We start from the raw sequence: 19,232 nt of genomic DNA on the forward strand, positions 1-19,232 counted from the left end.
GGTTGGTGAAAATCTAGCTTAGGTCCCAGTATTTTAGTGACTACTCTCATAAACAGCTTGTATGAATGAAATAACAAGCTGATAGGTCTGTAGTTTCCAATTTTTGTTAAATTTACTTTTTTATGCAATAGAATTCTATCAAAGGGGCAGAAATTTGAAAAGAGTTTGTTTTGTAAAAAAAGTTTTATTATTTCACTTCCAATTCCACCTTGCTTAAGTGTTTTGTTGTTTCCCATACCTTTTAACGCTGATTCAATTTCTTCTTTGGTTAGATCTGGAAGGTAATCTGATCGTTTATTTGTATTTACAGGGACTTCTACCTTTGGAATGTGATCATCTCAACTATATAATATTCTACACTCTTCAATGATTTTTTGGATCTCTTGTTGTTCAAGTGTAACAAGGTCCTTATTTATTTAACTTATAAATATTCTTCATTCCTGTCTTTAACTTTGGTTTTAGACTTTTGTTTTGTTTTATACTAATAATTATTGTTTCGTTAGAGTTAAAAATTATTTTGTTCTTTCCTAATGGTTGTTGAAATGGTTTGTTTGAATTCCTTAGCCCTGCTTTGTTTGTTGTGTGCTTATGTTTTAACATATATTACTTATACTTATTATTATACATATTTTTCTTGTAGTGTCTATCCGTTTCGGATGTTGGCGACCATCATGGCAATCTGTAATTTTTCACACTGCTGCTCTGAAAATATTTGTAGTGGTTGTGTTGAACCACGTACGTAGATTTTTCAGCCAGGAAATCCTTCGCCTTCGTGGTCCTCGTTTTCCTTCTAATTTTCCCTGTAAGATTAGTTGCAGCAGTCCATATCTTTCACTGTTCCTCATGATGTGACCGATGTATTCGATTTTGGCTGTTTTTATTTTGATTAACAGCTCTTTTCCTTTTTGCGTTCTCAGCAAAACACCCTCATTAGTAATGTGGTCGGTGTAAGATATCTTCAGGATTCAACGATCAAGCCACATTTCAAAAGCCCCAATTTTCTTGTAGGTGGCGTCTGTGAGAGTCCACGACTCAACTCCTTACAACAGTATAGGAAATATATAACATCATAGTAATCTGATTTTTATGGGTATCGACAAATCATGACATTTGAATAATTTTGCCCTTTTTTGAAATGCAGATCTTGCTTTATCTATCCTACATTTGATTTCTATGGAATGGTCCCAATTTTCATTGACGTTCGTACCAAGGTAGGTGTATGTTTTTTGTTTTTACTCTTTCTATTTGTTGACCATTCACACTGATTCGTTCAAATTGCTGTTCATTCATAGAGATCATCATACATTTTGTTTTCTTAGTGTTTAGTGAAAGTCCGTATCTCTGACTGACTTCTGCGATTCTGTTCATTAGCTCTTGGAGGACTTCAGAACTGTTAGCGAATACCACCGTGTCATCTGCGTATCATATATTATTGATACGTTCTCCGTTAATTCGAATTCCGGTTTCAACATCATCCACTGCTTCTTGAAAGATTTCCTCAGAGTAGATGTCAAACAGCAGTGGGGATAGTATACATCCCTGACGGACACCACGTTTGATTTTGATATCGTCGGATTCTCTTACCTCTGTCCGGATAGATGATGTTTGAGTCCAGTACATATTGCTGATAATGCTTAAATCACAGGTGTTTATTCCAATATTGGTTAATATCTCCATCAGCTTGTCGTATTTTACTGTATCGAACGCTTTATGGTAATCAATGAAGCATGCATAAATATCGCAATTTACGTCTCTACACCGTTGAAATAGCACTTGCATACTAAATAGAGCCTCTCTTGTACTCACTGCATTCCGAAAATTGAGCTACTGTGTTCGGCTGATGTTTTCTTCGCACAGTCTATATATCCTTTGATGTATAATTTTTAGAAATAATTTTAAAATATGACTCATTAAGCTATTATTATATAAATACTATCCTTTTAATATACAGTAAAACCTGCCATATCCGGATCAATGTGGCGACAGACCGATCCGGATATGAAAAAATCCGGATATCAAGACCACTACTTCTTTTATAGTCTCTGAAACGTTTTCTCCTTCATACATTCCAGTAATCAACGCCGTCAATAACTTTCGTCGATAGACACGTTTTATAGATTCTATAATACATTATTTCGCCATCTTTTAGTTCTTCTTTTAATGTGTTGTCCAACAGCAGGACTGCCTTTCTCGGTAGATTTCGGTAGATCTGGACTGCGCAGAACCGTCCGGATATCGGGAGGTCCGGATATGACAGGTTATATTGTACTAAGATAAACACCATTTCATTTCAATTCGAGCTACCATAAGTCTTCCTGATGAGAGATCTAACCTCGAAACATGTGTAGGATAATGGTAAAGCTCGATTTTAAAGAAAAATATTTCCCATTTTAGTGTAAAGAAACTCGATGTAAAATAACCTGCAAGCACAAAGATCTAAACTGCTATATCCTAGACAATAACGCCTACATCGTTCTCAGCGATGAACCTGAATATATAGGAAGATATATCGGAGACATCCGACCGGACATTCTATCAGATCTCATCGACGATAAAATTTTCATACCAACAAGAATGTTCGATTATCAAGCAATTTGCCAAAAGATTCCTCCAAAGAAAGAACCGGAGGCTGTGCGCATTCGAAAAAGGAAAGAGAAGATGGCGGCGAAAAAACCAAAAGCCAGAGCTGTGAAGAGTTCTGCTGCGCCTACAGTTGTAAAAGTAAGTGAAAATTAATAACTAGCTATTTTAAAGGTATAAAGGTAATTAATAAACTCTGACATCACCTCTGTGATGTAACTTAGATCAGGGCCGTGATTCTAATTCAAATTTCGAGTGAAAACAAGTCGCAATCAATATGGCGACGTTGAAATGCACTGTGCGATCCTTGTGGATTTTAGTTGAAATAACGAAATGATGTCACAAATAGCGACTATCGAAATTAATAGCGACTCCAAAAAAGTGATATTATAATTTCGGGTCAAAATTATTGTGACACGGACATGAACGACATGAATGAATGGCCGAAAGCGAGGTTAGGTTTAGGTTTGGTTTAGGAGATGGGTTTTGTTTGTTTCTTGCAAGGAAAACTAAAGCAAAAGGTATTAATATGACTGGGTTTTATGGAAATTTGCTGGTTTTGGGGGAATTAGATAGAATAGTGTTAAATTAGAAATATAATAAATATAATAATTGAGAATTTCCACAATGTGAACTATCAACTCAATGAAAGATGTAAGGTAATAATCTGGGAAAATTAGTATAAAACAAGGAAAATTATGTACCAGCTATTTTATTGCTGGACAATACTGGAATCAAATCTTAAGATTTCATATATTAGTAATATAGCTATGCAAAGTCCGCAGAATGTGTGCTATTTGGTTCATAAACAAATTAGCGCTCCGAAATCTTATTTTCAATTATTGCTCTGTAACTCAAAAGATTTTAACGTTAAACCAAAAACACTAACATAAAAATTCACTATAATTTAATTCTGCACATAGATATTTTTTTCCGATTTCAGTCGGCGAAAATTTTCCTCGGAAAATTCGGGGTTTCCAAACAAAATCTTTAATTTTCAACTAAAATGTTAGGGCAGTAATTATTTATCAATAATTAAATAACTTGGTGACATAAATCTTTTTTGTTATGAGTGTCTTGAAGATATGAAAATTTGTATGTACAAAGAGGACCGAAATAAAAAGGTATTGGTTCAAAGATTGAAATCCTGTTGTTTACAATTCTGTCGCAAATGCCGGTCAAATTTGACCGGTTATACCTGGAACCGCTCCTCGCAATTCAATTTTTTTTTTCTTCGAAAAGGGCACAGAAGCCGTGCCCTTTTCAACAGCGTTAACTTAATTTAATTTAATCTAATATTTTCTGAGGGGTTCTATTTGTTTATAAGCCAAAAAATTGTTTCTTTATAACATTCCTGAGACCGCTCAAATAGTCCAATTTCAATTCTGTAAAGTACGTTGAATAGGTATAGTGCTTTTTTATACGAAAATCATAGTTATTCTGGTGTATCATAATCTTTCTGGTTATTATTTCGACCGAAATTTTTTAATTAACATTTTAATTATTGCTAAACTATTGGTTAGATTGTCGTCGGTCTCCTGATATACGCTATGAGCTCGTAGGTAGAGGGGATAATTAAAAATTCGCGAGCGCCAGTAGTGACAAGTCTGTAAATTTTTACTGGAAATTTGACGTTCTGCATTAAGACTTGCATATAATTTTTACTAAATGTCTCACGAAAGTTGCTGTATTAAAGACTGCAAAAGTACTGGTTACAATAGTAACTGTGTATTCGACAGATTTCCTGTCGCTAAGCATAAAGTTACATTATTTGCGAGGGCAGAAAGTTCATAAGAATAAACAAAAAATTTCTTCTGAATGAGATATGTATTTGAAATTAAAAATCACACTAAATTTTCTCTTTTTTTCGCCCCTGTAACTGATTAAAATAGGCAGAAATTTTTAGGGACTTCAGGGACTCTGAACCTCGACAATAATGTAGTCTTTCTTTCTGCGTTTAAATTTTTCAAATATAATTATTGGTTCTCTTAGGATTCGAAAAAAAGTGATGCAATTGAAAAGAGTTAGCCCGAAATTTTACGTTTACGCTCTTAATTAATTATTTAAGTGCAATAAATGCATAAGTTAATATTTAAGAAGTATTATACTATAATTATATTAAATTATTATACTTTTTGCAGAATAATTTTTTTCTAATAATAACTGTCAACATAAACTTCAAAACCGTAAGCAAAATCTTAAAAATAATCATAATGAATAATAAATTCTGTTCTTACTGATATTATATCGATTACAATCCAATTACTTCTTTACGTTGTAAATATTACACGATAAGAATTAAATAATAAGTTTGAAACAATTATTATTTGCTTTTCTCCTATCCTCTTTTTTACGGCCGAAACAGGAACACTAGTCATCCGTTAGATGGCGATACCAGCCATACCAGCGAAACTCACAGAGGATAGGCAACACTTTTTCCATCCAGCGAAATTTCCGGCGAAATTTATACTAGTAATCCGTTAGGTAGGTGGCGATACCGGCGAAGCTCGGAGCGTATACAGAGAGGGGCTAAATTATGGAATAAATTCATTTTCTCTAAAATGGACGATTTTAGAGAAAAATCCCGAAACAGGTCGATTTTTATTTTTGAATTAAATTTTTTTGGCATATATTTCAAACTAGTGACGTCATCCATCCGAGCGTGATGACGTAATTGATAATTTTTTTAAATAGGAATAGGGGTCGTGTGGTAGCTCATTTAAAAAGGCGTTTAATTTTTTATTCAGTATTATACACATTAATATCATTATTTATACAGGGTGGCCAAAAAAATTTTTGAATTAAATTAATTGACGCAAAACGAAGAATGTATGTAATTTATTTAACTCAAAATACATTCTATTGCTGTCAGTAAATAAGAAAAATATGTTTATTTGCTTAAATTTGCTCTTAGCTTAAATGTTCAAACTGTCAATAGGTTTTTGATTTAATTTAAGCGAAAAGAAATTTTTATTTGTAAAATAAACCTTTTTTCTATTTTCTGACAGCAGTACAATGTATTTTGAGTTAAATAAATTACATATATTCTTCTTTTTGCGCCAATTAATTTTATTCAAAAATTATTTTTTGGCAACCCTGTATAAATAATGATATTAATGTTTATATTACTGAATAGAGAATTGAACGCCCTTTCAAATGACCTACCAGACGACCCCTATTCCCACTAAAAAAATTATCGATTACGTCATCACGCTCAGATGGCTGACGTCACTAGTATGAAATATATGCCAAAAAATTGTAATTTAAAAATAAAAATCGATCTGTTTCGGGATTTTGCTCGAAAATCGTTTATTTTAGAGAAAATGAATTTATTCCATAATTTAGCCCCTCTCTGTATAATCTACTATAAAAAATCTCACATGTCATCAATGTATTTAATTATTGATAAATAATTACTTCGCTAAAATTTTAATTGAAAATTGCAGATTTTTTTTAAACTCTGATTTTCCGAGTAAAATTTTTGTTGAAGGAAATCGGAAAACAATAACTTTGTGCAGAACTAAATTACGGTGAATTTTTATTTGAGTATTTTTGGCTTAAAGGAAAAATCTTAGCAATTACAGAGTACTAATTGAAAAAAAAAGATTTAGGAGTGCTAATTTCTTAACAAATAAAATAACACACTTTCTGCGGACTTCTCATACCCCATATTACTAATATATGCAATCTTAAGATTCGATTTTAGCAATAAAATAGCCGGTAAATAACTTTTCCCAAAAATGGCATTTTTTCGATAATTTTCCCAGACTATCAACAAATGTTGCGGTGGTTGCGTAGCCAATAAATCCAATAAACCGGAGCGCCAACCCAAATTCTGAGCAGTGTCAAAATGATATCGTTAATATCCCCAGTCAGTTGTAACTAATATCGAAATGAATAAGAATCGCTATAAATTGCGACCATCATGGCGGTGTCGAAATTCAATAGCGACCTCGAAATGAATTATGTAGAATCAGGTATTCCAGTAAGCCACTGTGCATCCGCTAGGAAAAATATTCCGATTCGGATTTTTTGCACAATCTTACTCAAAAAGGACCGCTTTTAACAAATTTGCATGTTGCCAGGACCAAAAGTGGGTCAAAAATTTTTTAAACGTTTTTTTTTTGTTTTTTTTTCCTAAAATTATTGTTTTTGCATGGAACAAGGTTTTTTTAGGTTTTTTGGATCATTCCAAACAGAAAAGGTCTTTAGTGACATTTCTCTAAAGTTGAAAGTTTTTGACATATAAGCTATTAAAAATTGAAAAATTGCGAAGTCGTCCATATTTAACCCTCAAAAACTATGTGAAAAACTGAAAAATTGAATGTTGCGAAGGTAGGTAGATATTCTTTAAACATCGATTGATGAAATTCCGAAGAGTTTTTTGCAATACAATATTCAAAACTCCTGTGTTTTTTAATTGCTAATCAAGCGTGCGCGACACTATTTTCCACCGACAGTATGGTGCAAATGAAAGGAATAAATTCGTTATTTCGTAAACCGGCGACTTTAAGGAAAAATCCCGAAACAGGTCGATTTTTATTTTTAAGTTATGATATTGTGGCATTTATAGCATCATACTAGCGACGTCATCCATCTGGGCGTGATGACGTAATCGATGATTTTTTTAAATGAGATTAGGGGTCGTGTGCTAGCTCATTTGAAAGGTTCTTTAATTCTCTATTTAGTAATATAAACACTTATATAATTATTTATACAGGGTGTCCTTCTACTTCTTTTTTTTTGTCAAATAAATTAATTTAATAAAAATTTTTTGGACACCCTGTATAAATAATTATGTAAATGTTTACATTACTGAATAGAGAATTCAAGAACCTTTCAAATGAGCTACCACACGACCGCTATTCTCATTTAAAAAAAATCATCGATTACGTCATCACGCCCAGAAGGATAACGTCACGAGTATACCATATATGCCACAATATCATAACTTAAAAATAAAAATCGACCTGTTTCGGGATTTTTCCTTAAAGTTGCACACTTGACAACGCTTGAAAACAAGCACGGTACACCAAGAAGAAGAAGTTGGTCTTTAATGTAGTATCCGAGACATTTAAAGTGAGTAATTCTCTCTGAGGTTGGCGATTAAATATAATAAATTGTATCTTAGAAGGTTCATTTTTGGACCCGTCTCTCTTCATGTCATGTTTACGCAATCCAACAACTCTTAAAGACCCTGAAGGTGTATTGCATAAGCTAATAGACCTGGATCCCGCGTAAGAAAAAAAAGTTGATTAATAGCAAGCTGAAAATTTGTTAATAGCTTAACGGTGTCTAGTCGGACAAACATTGATGCACGGGAACACTGGAACAGGGTAAGTTTTAACGGTGGAACATGATAAACGTGTCGTCCGACAAAAAGGTTGGGCATTTTACCGAGTCCGACACGTAGAACATGTCACATCACAGGAACTATGTTGGTGATGAATAGCAGTCTGATTTTTGCATAAGAGTTTAATGAAAGGTTAAAAAAGCAATTGGAAGTTCTGTCGGACAAAATGAATGGGAAATTTTCCTAGTCGGACATTCTAAACATGTAAGATATAGACAAAAATGTTGGTGATAAGTAGCAAGCTAATTTTGATTTGTTTATGTACAAATTATATTTTGTAACGCAAAAAGTTATATGTCGGACAAAAAGTTTGGGCAAATCGAAGGAAATAAATAAAAAACTTTTTTTCGGAATGACTTAGTCACATATTGATAAAGCTATTTTAGTTGTATATTATTATTTATATTCACATATTTGCATGTGCATATATATAAATGCACACTCCAAAAACAGTGAGGTAAGTATCAATGCATGTAAGTAAATATTGCAAAACAATTATTTTTTGGGTGGAGTTTGTTCTAGATATTCTCAAAATGACAATAAAAAATGTCAAAGAACGTGTGGAAGCAATCTCTTAGGGTTTTCTAATTAGGCGCATCAGAAAGTAAGGAAAATTTCCTACAAAAAACGTTGTATACATTTTTTTCCATACTCAAATCTTAACTTTGTAAACGACATTGAAAAATGTGAAGAGTCTAAAACTTTGGTGCTTATAAGAATAGACGTAAATATGACACATTATGCTTAGAAGTATGTATTAGAAGGCTACATTTGTCAGTGTGACACTTTGTGCTATACAAAGTAGTATTTGAAAGTACATGGTCTCTAAGTTTCTGTTTGCCATTTGTGTTGGAAATTAAAATTTATATTAACTATGGAGTGTTTTTGTGTCTATTTTTGAGTGTCAACAGTTTAAATTTTAAGTCGCCACAACAAAAGTGAAACCATTCAACGGAACATGTTTGAGTAATTTTCGAACATTTTACAAAGTTAGTAAAATACTTTGTCATCAATTCAATGATATTCAGTTGCCAGATAATTGTGAAAATTCTATTGAATATCATTCTTCGTGCTATAATGCTTTGCTTGATTGAAAAACGGTACCTAAATAAATTATTACTAAAATTGTATACCGTAATTTTTCTCAACTTTCTACAAATGAAATATATAATATGTCACATGGCTAGAAATAATTTGCTGCCAAAATAAATCGATTAGTTTAAATTTGAAGTTACGATTGCAATTTATTATGAATTATTGTCAAAAGTGACAGTTTTCCTTAAATGGAAATGTATTCATAGACATAAGGGTAGACAGGGAATACAGTGCAAAAAGTCGATAGGTGGTCTATCTATCTCTTTTAACCAAGCGATCCCGCGCATGCGGCAGACAAAGATAGCTAGAGCACTCAATCCATAATATAATAATTTGCCTGATCTACTATAAATGTATTACAGTGAGGTATCTAAATGATGTTGAGATAAATCGAAAGATATCGATTGTAATTGATTGCAGGTACTTTTGACATAGAATAATCACCCCTTATTGAAATTTCAAAAATTATTTTTTTAAATTGTCCGACTACAAAATCTACCCCTTATTTTTTTCCGACAACAGTCATTCTTGGTAAGGAATAATTTACTTAATTAAATTTCGTCTTTGTCGGAAAGCTATTTATCACCAGCATTTTTGTCTATATCTTACCTGTTTAGAATGTCCGACTACGAAAACTTCCCATTAATTTTGTCGGACAGAACTTCCAATTGCTTTTTTAACCTTTCATTAAACTCTTATGCAAAAATCAGACTGCTATTCATCACCAACATAATTCCTGTGACGTGACATGTTCTACGTGTCGGACTCGTTAAAATGCCCAACATTTTTGTCGGACAAACATTTTCTCATATATTACATAACGTAGGCTATCGAATAAACTTAAAAACAACTTGCTATTTTTCACAATCATAAACTTGTCAGGACGATACGTTTATCATGCTCCACAGTTAAAACTTCCCCTTTTCCAGTGTTCCCGTGCATCAAAGTTTGTCCGACTAGACACCGTTAAGCTATTAACAAATTTTCAGCTTGCTATTAATCAACTTTTCTTTCTTACGCGGGATCCAGGTCTATAACAGTATCGTACCTAAATGTGTTAATATAAGCATTAAATTGTATTTATCATGAAACATTAAATTGATCAAAATATACTACTAATCATATCTACTTTTTCAGATAATGAATCATTTTTGGGCTTTAAAAGATTGGCTTGTAACTACATTTTATCTTCTCTTTAATGTAGTGACAGGTCAAGAAGATGAAATCTATAATAGCACTAAAGAGGAGTATATAAACTTTGCTAAACTAATAATCGAAAAAACAGTACCAACGCCCTGCGATCAAGAAAGATGGTTGTTTAACTTAAATACCAGTGCCAAATTTCCATTTAGTCAGTTTGTAGAAGGGACAAAATTTCAATGCAGTTGGTAAGACTTAAATTTTTGTAAACCTTTCTAGAGTTTTCTTTAAATGATTATGTGATGGGTATATCTTCATAGATATAATAACCTGTAGATTAGCCTAGCTATGGGCCGCTCTGTGCATCGAGGTGTAACGCCATTTTGAGTGGTCTAACCATCTATGTCCGTCATATGAGCGGTATCGCTTAGTAAAAAGAGATAGATAGTATATCTTTCAGGACAACAGACTCAGTACAAGACAGGTTAAAATAAAAGAAATGTATTGAGTATATTTATGTACAGTTTAAACGTATAAATTAATATTACATTACATAGTTTCCCACCTTTAGACGCCTGTGACAGGAGTACTTTATAAAATTTTACTGTCACGGTTACAGTTATACTTCTCTGATACGTTTAAAGGTGGAAAACTATGTAATGTAATGTTAATTTATACGTTTATAACGATTATTTTCATCTCCACTAGTTCATCTCTTTTTGTTTCGCAATGTATTATGTTTTCCATCTTTTGCGCTACTTTGCCGGTTATTAGCACGCTCATCACTGTATATACATAATTACACACAGACTCATAGCCCATTACACTTTAATCCAATGATCAATTACAATCAAACATCAACAGACAATCACCCATCCGCCAGCTCCGGGTCGAAGATAGCAGCTACTGCTCACTGCGCTTACAGTTCCGGCGAAACACCTCTTCACTACAGACCACTTTCACCTCGACAGAGTTCCGATTCATTCCATCTCATAACTGCCGCTGCTCGGCCACCTGCTGGCAGCCGCTGGGTGAGTTCCTTTCAGTTCAGTACATTGATTGGAACTGATTTCGTGATTCTCCTTTCTCTTCTTAAATAAACTCTCTGTAGATCACTCTTTGGTTCAGTCGGAGAGGTGGCACGTAGTGGGGCTGAGCGGCTATCGAAGCGCATACGGTTGCTTTCTGACGAGCTGTTCAATGCCGAGCGGAAGGATATCTTTACAATTCCCACGTACTTAGCTAGTGATTTAGTTAAGTAATTTAATGAAGTAAGTGTTTAGACAAATCGAGTAATTTAGTAAATAAAACTTTTCTGCATTAAATCGACTGTACACGCACACTTCTTAAACTAATATGTAACACTTAAGAGATACTAAAAGCGAGGCTGTCAAAATCACTATGTATGTGCATATAAATAAAGCACGTATTGCTCAGTATGGAACTGATAGGGGGGGAGGTTCTTTAGGAAATATATTGATAAGAAAACAATATACAGTGGGAAAAATGAAAGAATACCCATGAACAATCACATCAATCACTTATTTTGTATTTGCTGTCTTTTTCTATAACAAACGTTTGTTATTTATAGAAAAAGACAGCAAATACAAAATAAGTGATTGATGTGATCGTTCATGGGTATTCTTTCATTTTTCCGACTGTATGTATCTAATTACTGTAATTATTGTACAACAAACACACTTATTATATTTCTAACTTACGTAAAGAGGGAGAAAAGGTAGGATGAGCTCATCTTATTTTTTCTTTCCATATTCATTCTCCACAATGTTTACAATTTATGGTATATAAACACATTTATGGTATATAAGCGTAAAATATATACAAATTTATTCTAAATTTTATTTTAGGCCTTACGTCATTGACAAAATTCCAAACACAAATTTACTGTTCCTGGCAACAAACGATGGAGAAGAAGCTTGTAAGGGCAGATTTACTAATATATACTCAAACGAACCAAAAGAAGTTATTTATAACACGTCTCTACCGTGTTATATAGCAACTATGAATAATTATACGAGACGAATGTATATGGATTGTCACAACAGAAATAAGAAGGTAATTTTAATAAGTATTAAAATTAGAATTATTAGGAGTTTTCTGTTGGTTTTTGTTTTTCGAAATCCTATTTTTTCCATTAGAAGGCACAAACTTTTACGTTTTCCATTGTTCTCTAGGATTTTTTCACTAAATTAATACTTTTCGAATTATTTGCGAGTAAAATATGTTCATTTTTCAATAACAAAAACATTAAAAAAAAACACATTTTTTTATGGTTTTGAACAAATAACCCAAAAATTAAGTATTTTATCGAAAAAAACTTTATAAGCTAAAATAAAGCCCATAAAAAATTTTAAAAAATGGTGTCTACATGAGATCCCTAGACCCAGTAAAAGAAAAATTGTAACTAATGAAAAATAGGTTTATACTGGCCAAATTTCAAATTTATTCGACTATTTCAACGTGAAATAATAACCAAAAATTCAAGCACTCTTCGGGGAAAACTCATTAAAACTTTTATAAAGTGTTTAAAAAAATCTTTATTTTTGTTTTTTAAAAAAGTTTTTAACATTAAAAATAAGGAAGTTACGCTCAAAATACAGTTGGTCCTTTTTTTGGTAAAATTGTGAAAATCGCCCCCTAATTAGCATCCCAAATGAAACTAATCGTTACCGCTTCACAAGTTGCTTTACTTGTGTATGTATTGTTTATATGATCTGTAAGTTTTATCGGTTTAAAGTGCTTATTGTTAAGGGGGCTGTAGTTAAAAGGGCTTAAACTAGTCCCTAATCATGAGTGTATGCAAATTTTGAACAGCCATATCTTATTCAATATTTGTCCTACAGAAAAACAAAAAATCCAAAATATTTAGAAAAGCGAAACCTATATTTTTTTACTGTTTGTGATTTTTGCTATCACTAATAAATTTTAAGTTATTTTGTAAAATAAGCATTTTTTTTTAATTTAAAGTTAAAAATTTATTTTATAACCAATTTTTTTCAAAAATAAGCCCTTTTGTCCGATGAAACAGATTGTATAAATAATACATAAAGTAACTTATAAAGCGGTAACGATTAATTTGATTTAAAATTAGTGGGTGATTTTCCCGAATTTTTTTCACCAAAAAAAAGGGACCAGCGTTATTTTGAGCGTAACTTGCTTACTTTTGATGCTAGAAACTTTTTTAAAAAACAAAGATAAATATTTTTTACCTTTAAAAAAGTTGTAATCAGTTTTCCCCAAAAACTGCATCATTTTTTGGTTTGTTCACGTTGAAATATTTGCTTTGAAATTTGACGGACACGAACCTATTTTTCATTACCTACAACTTTGCTTCTGTTGGATCTAAAGAATTCATACATACACCATTTCTTTCACTTTTCCAGTAGCTATATTTTCGCTAAGAACGCCTTTTTCCATAAAATACTTAATTAGTTATTTGCAAAAAAACCGCCTAAAAACGTGTTATTTGTTAAAAAATGAACATATTTACTCGCAAATAACTCAAAAAGTATTAACTTAGAGAAAAAGTGCTATAGAACAAAAGTTGTTTAGAATCAGTCAGTTTATCCATGTCCGGACTTATTTTGAACTTATATTTTTTCACCCCCAAGAAGGGGTGAAACTCACCCCCAGGGCAAAAGCACACATCGGCACAATCTCAATTTACTTCCTTGATATGTTACCTATGTGTTTGCCAAAGTTCATGTCAATCCAAATGTTTCTTTAAAATTCGGAGTAAAAACCGTCATTCAATGTAGGTACTAGAAATATTTTCGTAAAAAATACATACAATAGTTTATAAATACACTGGGGTGCAAAATTAACCGGACACCTTAAAAATGGGTCATTTTTGATGTCTCGAATTTCCAAAACCTGTTGTCCGATTTAAGTGATTTTTTAATATGTTATAGCCTTATTCTTTATCAATATCGCTGTAAAAATATTGTGGCTAAACAGGTAAATTCTCATTGGATATTGGGTGTACCAATGAAACTGTGTTTTTTTCTTAAACTTCGCATCACCCTGTGGAATATTCTAGCATTTATAAAATACTCAAATTAAAACCCAACTATAGCCTTATGTTTTCTCAACATTCTGTTTTTTGATTCATTCGCTTAAGTAGGACCATAGAAAAGTTAGGAAATTTAACAACTAGCCATGTTCTTTATCAATACAGGGTGTCTCTAAATAAGTGAGACAAACTTTAAGGGGTAATTTTACATGAAAAAATAATGACAGTTTGCTTTATAAACCTATGTCCGCAAATGCTTCATTTCTGAGATAGAGGGTGTTGAAATTTTTCTTACAAACTGACGAATTGTTTATTGCTTAAAAACCAGTTAAGATATGCAAATGAAATTTGGTAAGTGTTAAGACGTAGTTATTGTACATTTTTGACATACAAGCAAGAATTTAATATTCACCATTGGCGCGCATACGGGTAATAAAAGCCCTCATATTACCCGTATGCGCGCCAATGGTGAATATTAAATTCTTAATTGTATGTCAAAAAATGTGCAATAACTACTTCTTAAAACTCACCAAATTTCATTTGCATACCTCAACCTGTTTTAAAGCAATAAATAAATTGTCAGTTTGTAAGAAAACTTTCAACATCCCCTATCTCGGAAACAAAGCATTTGCAGACATATCGTTGATAAAACAAACTGTCATTATTTTTTCATGCAGAATTACCACTTAAAGTTTGCCAATTATTATTTAAAAACACGCTGTATTGATGAAAAACATGGCTAGTTGTTAAAGTACCTAACTTTTTTATTATCCAACATAAGCGAATTAATCACAAAACAAATTGTTGAGAAAACATGGGGCTATAGTTGGGTTTTAACTTCAGTATTTTATAAATGCTAGTATATTCCACAGGGTGATGCGAACTTTGAGCAAAAACACAGTTTGATTGATACACCCGGTATACAATGAAAATTTACCTGTTTAGCAACAATACTATTACAGCAATATTGTTAAAGAATAAAGCTATAACTAATTAAAAAGGTCACTTAAATCGGACAACAGGTTTAGGAAATTCAAGACATCAAAAATAACCCATTTTTAAGGTGTCGGGTTAATTTTGCACCCCAGTGTATTTTAAAAATAATGGATATATAATATATAAGCGATATGTTCCTCTTTGGATTTTTCAACTTATTTTGGTATATATAATCCATTAATTTTTGCAATATTCCTTGATTATTTTTTAGAGTGGTTACCCTTTGGAATTTCTTTTACTGATTCCAAAACCTTTTTCTGGTCAAATTTTCAATGGCTATATGAATTTCCTGAAAAAATATTTACTTAGCTTCTGCCAAGCTAAAATAATACGGGATTGCCAATATTCACATTAATTCGCACAATACTGTAATATACTTAAATATGTAATAAACCAGGGCGGATCTGTGAAAAAACTCCTATTTTTTGATGTGCGAGGTGGCATTCGGATTTTTGCAGATAAAGTTAGGTGACAATTTCAACAATAATAATTGACTTATGCTCCTTCTCAAATATGCCCGGAACAATAACAAATAAATTAAAATATTTAAAAATTTCGAAAAACATCGATTTTTTTTCTACTTTCTTTGCTTATAACTTTAAAACGATTCATTTTGGAACAAAGTCGTAGGGAAATAAAATAAATAATTGTGGATTCGACCGTTACTTGATGGAAGTTCATTTTATCTAACAATAAAACACTGAAAACGTTTGTTTTCCATACTTTCACAAAATTTATTACAACTATGTGACTACAGGTTCCTCAAGTGATTTAGATTACTATGGGTTTGCCTTTTTAAAGTCTTTAACTGAAGTGGTTGAGGAGTGGGGAGCTGTTTGTCTTGAGTTGGTCATTCAGAATTATATCTGTATTTTTCAGTTTATTAATTTCCATAGATTCTAATAAAGATAGCTTAATGCCTTTATTTTGAATATGCAGAATTTGAAACTGTTCATTAAAATAATGATTATGATCTAGAAGGTGAAGTGCGTATGTAGAAACAGCTGTAGTCACATAGTTCTAATAAATTTTGTGGAAGTATAGAAAACAAACGTTTTCAGTATTTTATTGTTAAATAAAATAAAGATAATTTAATTTTGTATGATAAACGACTGGTTAAAAATGTCTTAAATTATTACCCTTTCTGCAAAATAGCAATAAATACAAAATAAGGGGGCAAAATAAGCCCGTTTTTATTCAATGTTTTTCAACCACTTTGGTTGCACCTAGAACTTTTGTAATTCTCTTAGAAAATTCTTACAAAATAATTCAATCGGTCAAAAATTTCATTAAAATCGACCTGATAGATTTTTCAGAATAATTTTGCAATCTAAATTTTTTTAAAAAAGTTCAAATTTTTTAAAAACTTTATGAAGAAAAAGTAGATTATTAAGAAGTTTGCTAATTTTTTTACATATAAAGAGCTTCTCTACCTATCTAATACACTTTACATAATTAAAATCGGATTATTTAAGCGGCCTCAGCACTGTTTTAAGATTATAAACAATTTTTTGGCTTATAAACAAATACAGTGAGGACGTTTGAGTTGGCATAAATTCATTTTCTCGAGAATAGGCGTCTCTGGAGATAAATCCCGAACAGGTCGATTTTTATTTTTAAATTCTAATTTCTTGGTATAAATATTATACTAGTGACGTCATTCATCTGGCAGTGATGACGTAATCGATGATTTTTTTTAAATGAGAATAGGTGCTGTGTGATAGCTTAATCAAAAAAATTTTTATTACTAATATAAACATTAACATAAATACTTATACAGGGTTTGAATTAAAAAAATTTTTGAATTAAATTAATTTCAATATTTAGATTAGGTCATCACACCCAGATGGATGACGTCACTAGTAGGATATTTATGCCAAAAAATTATAATTTATAAATAAAAATCGATCTGTTTCGAGATTTACCTCCAGAGTCGCCCATTCTCAAGAAAATGAATTTATTCCAACTCAAACGTCCTTACTGTATTTGTTTATAAGCCAAAACATTTGTCGTATTTAATCGTATTTAATAATACGATTTTAATTCTGTAAAGTGTATTAGATAGGTAGATAACCTCTTTATATGAAAAAAAAATAGCAAACTTCTAAATGGTTTACTTTCTGTTCAGAAAGTGTTTAAAAATTTGAACTTTTAAAAAAAAATTAGATTGCAAAATTATTATGCAAGGTCGATTTTCATGAAATTTGGTGGACGGTTTAAGTCCGTGCTAAAAATTTTTTAAGCGAATTATGAAGGTTCTAAGTGCAACCAAAGTGGTCGAAAAACATTGAATAAAAACAGTCTTTTTTATCCCCTTATTTTCTATTTATTGCTATTTTGCAGAAAGGGTAATAATTTAAGACATTTTAAACCAGTCGTATATTATACAAAATTCAATTATCTTTATTGTCTTTCCCTACGACTTTGTTCCAATCGTTTTAAACGATTGGAACTCGTCTTAAAGTTATCCTTTTAAAGTTATAATCGTTTTAAATTTATAAGCAATGAAAGTAGAAAAAAATCGATATTTTTCAAAATTTTTAAATATTTAAATTTTTTTATTAATGTTCTGGGCATATTTGAGAAGGAGCATAGGTCAATTATAATTATTGAAGTTGTCACCTGACTTTATCTGCAAAAATCCGAATGCCACCTCTCACATCCACCTCAAAACAGATCCGCCCTGGTCTAACTGCAGAACATATTTGCTAACCATTGTTGTTAATATTTTAGGAAGACCATCTAAATCAAGAAAGTCGATATTACTGCGGACACACATGGTGCTAAAATTGCGATATAATAATCACCTAATTATTTTTAAATTGTATTTATTAAATTGAAGGAAATACATTTCTTTTTTTTTCATACTGCTTTTGCGATTCCAAGGATGTCTGTGTAGGTACTTTTTTTACTGTCAATCTATGTAGTATATCTGATCTTCCAGTATCACAGGAGATTAGTTTGAACAAAAAAGAATGTGTGTGTACTTTGTGCGCACGTAAGAAGTGATACTTTTATTATATGATTTCAACGAAATAAATATACTTTAAACAGTTTATTTGTATTTTATTTAAATATTAAACTAATTTTAATACTTACCACTTTCAAAAATTTTTTATTAAAACTACACCAAAAATTAAAAAAAAGAAGTAATATGAATTGTTCGGATTTGAACGTGGGACCTCTCGATCTGTAGTCGAATGCTCTACCAATAACCTACCACGGCTCTGTTTACGTCACTTCTCTGCTGTGTATATAATAGTGAAATAGCAATCTGATTTTTGCATGAGAGTTTAATCTCTGTTTGGAGAGTTTAATTCTGTTCTGACGACAAAATAAATGTGCCGTTTTCGCGGTCTGGCCGTTCCAAATTTTTAATCTGTTCCACAATTAGAACTGCCCCTGTTCCAGTGTTCTCATATATCAAAGTGTATCCAACTAGACACCCTTAAGCTATTAACAAATTTTCAGCTTGCTATTAATCAACTTTTTTTTCATACGCGGGATCCAGACCTATATCTATTATTCGATAAATCGATTAATTTAGTTTTCGAACCAACTATGTTGGTCACGTACCGTGGTCACGTGATAGTATTTAAAGGAGGAGAAAGGCTTGGTAGTACGTCATCACCGCGCGCGATTTGAAAATTAGACTCGACATCATTTTAGCTCCTGTAATATTTTTAAAGGAAAAAATAGCAAAAATAGCTTCAAATCATGGTTGGATTGAAACAGTTATGCTAAATGGTATAAATGGTAATATTGGTATTATTTACATTACTTTTACGTGAAATACATCTAATTTTTCGACGTCCATAAAATACAGTGAGTAAAATTCAAGAGATACGTATTTAACCAACACCGTTGTAAAATTTGGTTTTCCAAAATATTTCTTAAAATTTAACCAAAGGAAGTTATTTCTGTTTCGTGATTATTACGTGAAATAAACGTACCTTTGCGATGTAACCGACATTTACACCTATTATAAAAAACATGTACTATATTCGTCATTATGATTTTATATTATTCTAATGT

The 19,232-nt window shown here is 31.6% G+C and overlaps 1 protein-coding gene across 2 annotated transcripts in view; it reads left to right on the forward strand.

The window, feature by feature from the left end:
• Nucleotides 1–18,253, forward strand: part of LOC114325682 (voltage-dependent calcium channel subunit alpha-2/delta-3-like) — a 111,210-nt gene extending 92,957 nt beyond the window's left edge. The window contains exons 20-23 of one of the 2 annotated variants that reach the window (XM_028273812.2): nucleotides 2,395–2,721; nucleotides 10,166–10,416; nucleotides 12,037–12,244; nucleotides 17,931–18,253. In XM_028273812.2, coding sequence (XP_028129613.2) covers nucleotides 2,395–2,721; nucleotides 10,166–10,416; nucleotides 12,037–12,244; nucleotides 17,931–17,984 — 840 coding nt within the window. In that variant the 3' untranslated portion in view covers nucleotides 17,985–18,253. Of the gene's footprint in view, nucleotides 1–2,394; nucleotides 2,722–6,756; nucleotides 6,916–10,165; nucleotides 10,421–12,036; nucleotides 12,245–17,930 lie in introns of those variants that run through there. The other variant, XR_007697002.1, reaches the window with a different exon arrangement.
• The last annotated feature ends 979 nt before the right edge of the window (nucleotides 18,254–19,232 follow it).

The sequence above is a fragment of the Diabrotica virgifera genome, chromosome 3 (assembly GCF_917563875.1).
Source record: "Diabrotica virgifera virgifera chromosome 3, PGI_DIABVI_V3a".
In the NCBI taxonomy this organism is placed as follows: Eukaryota; Metazoa; Arthropoda; class Insecta; order Coleoptera; family Chrysomelidae; genus Diabrotica; species Diabrotica virgifera.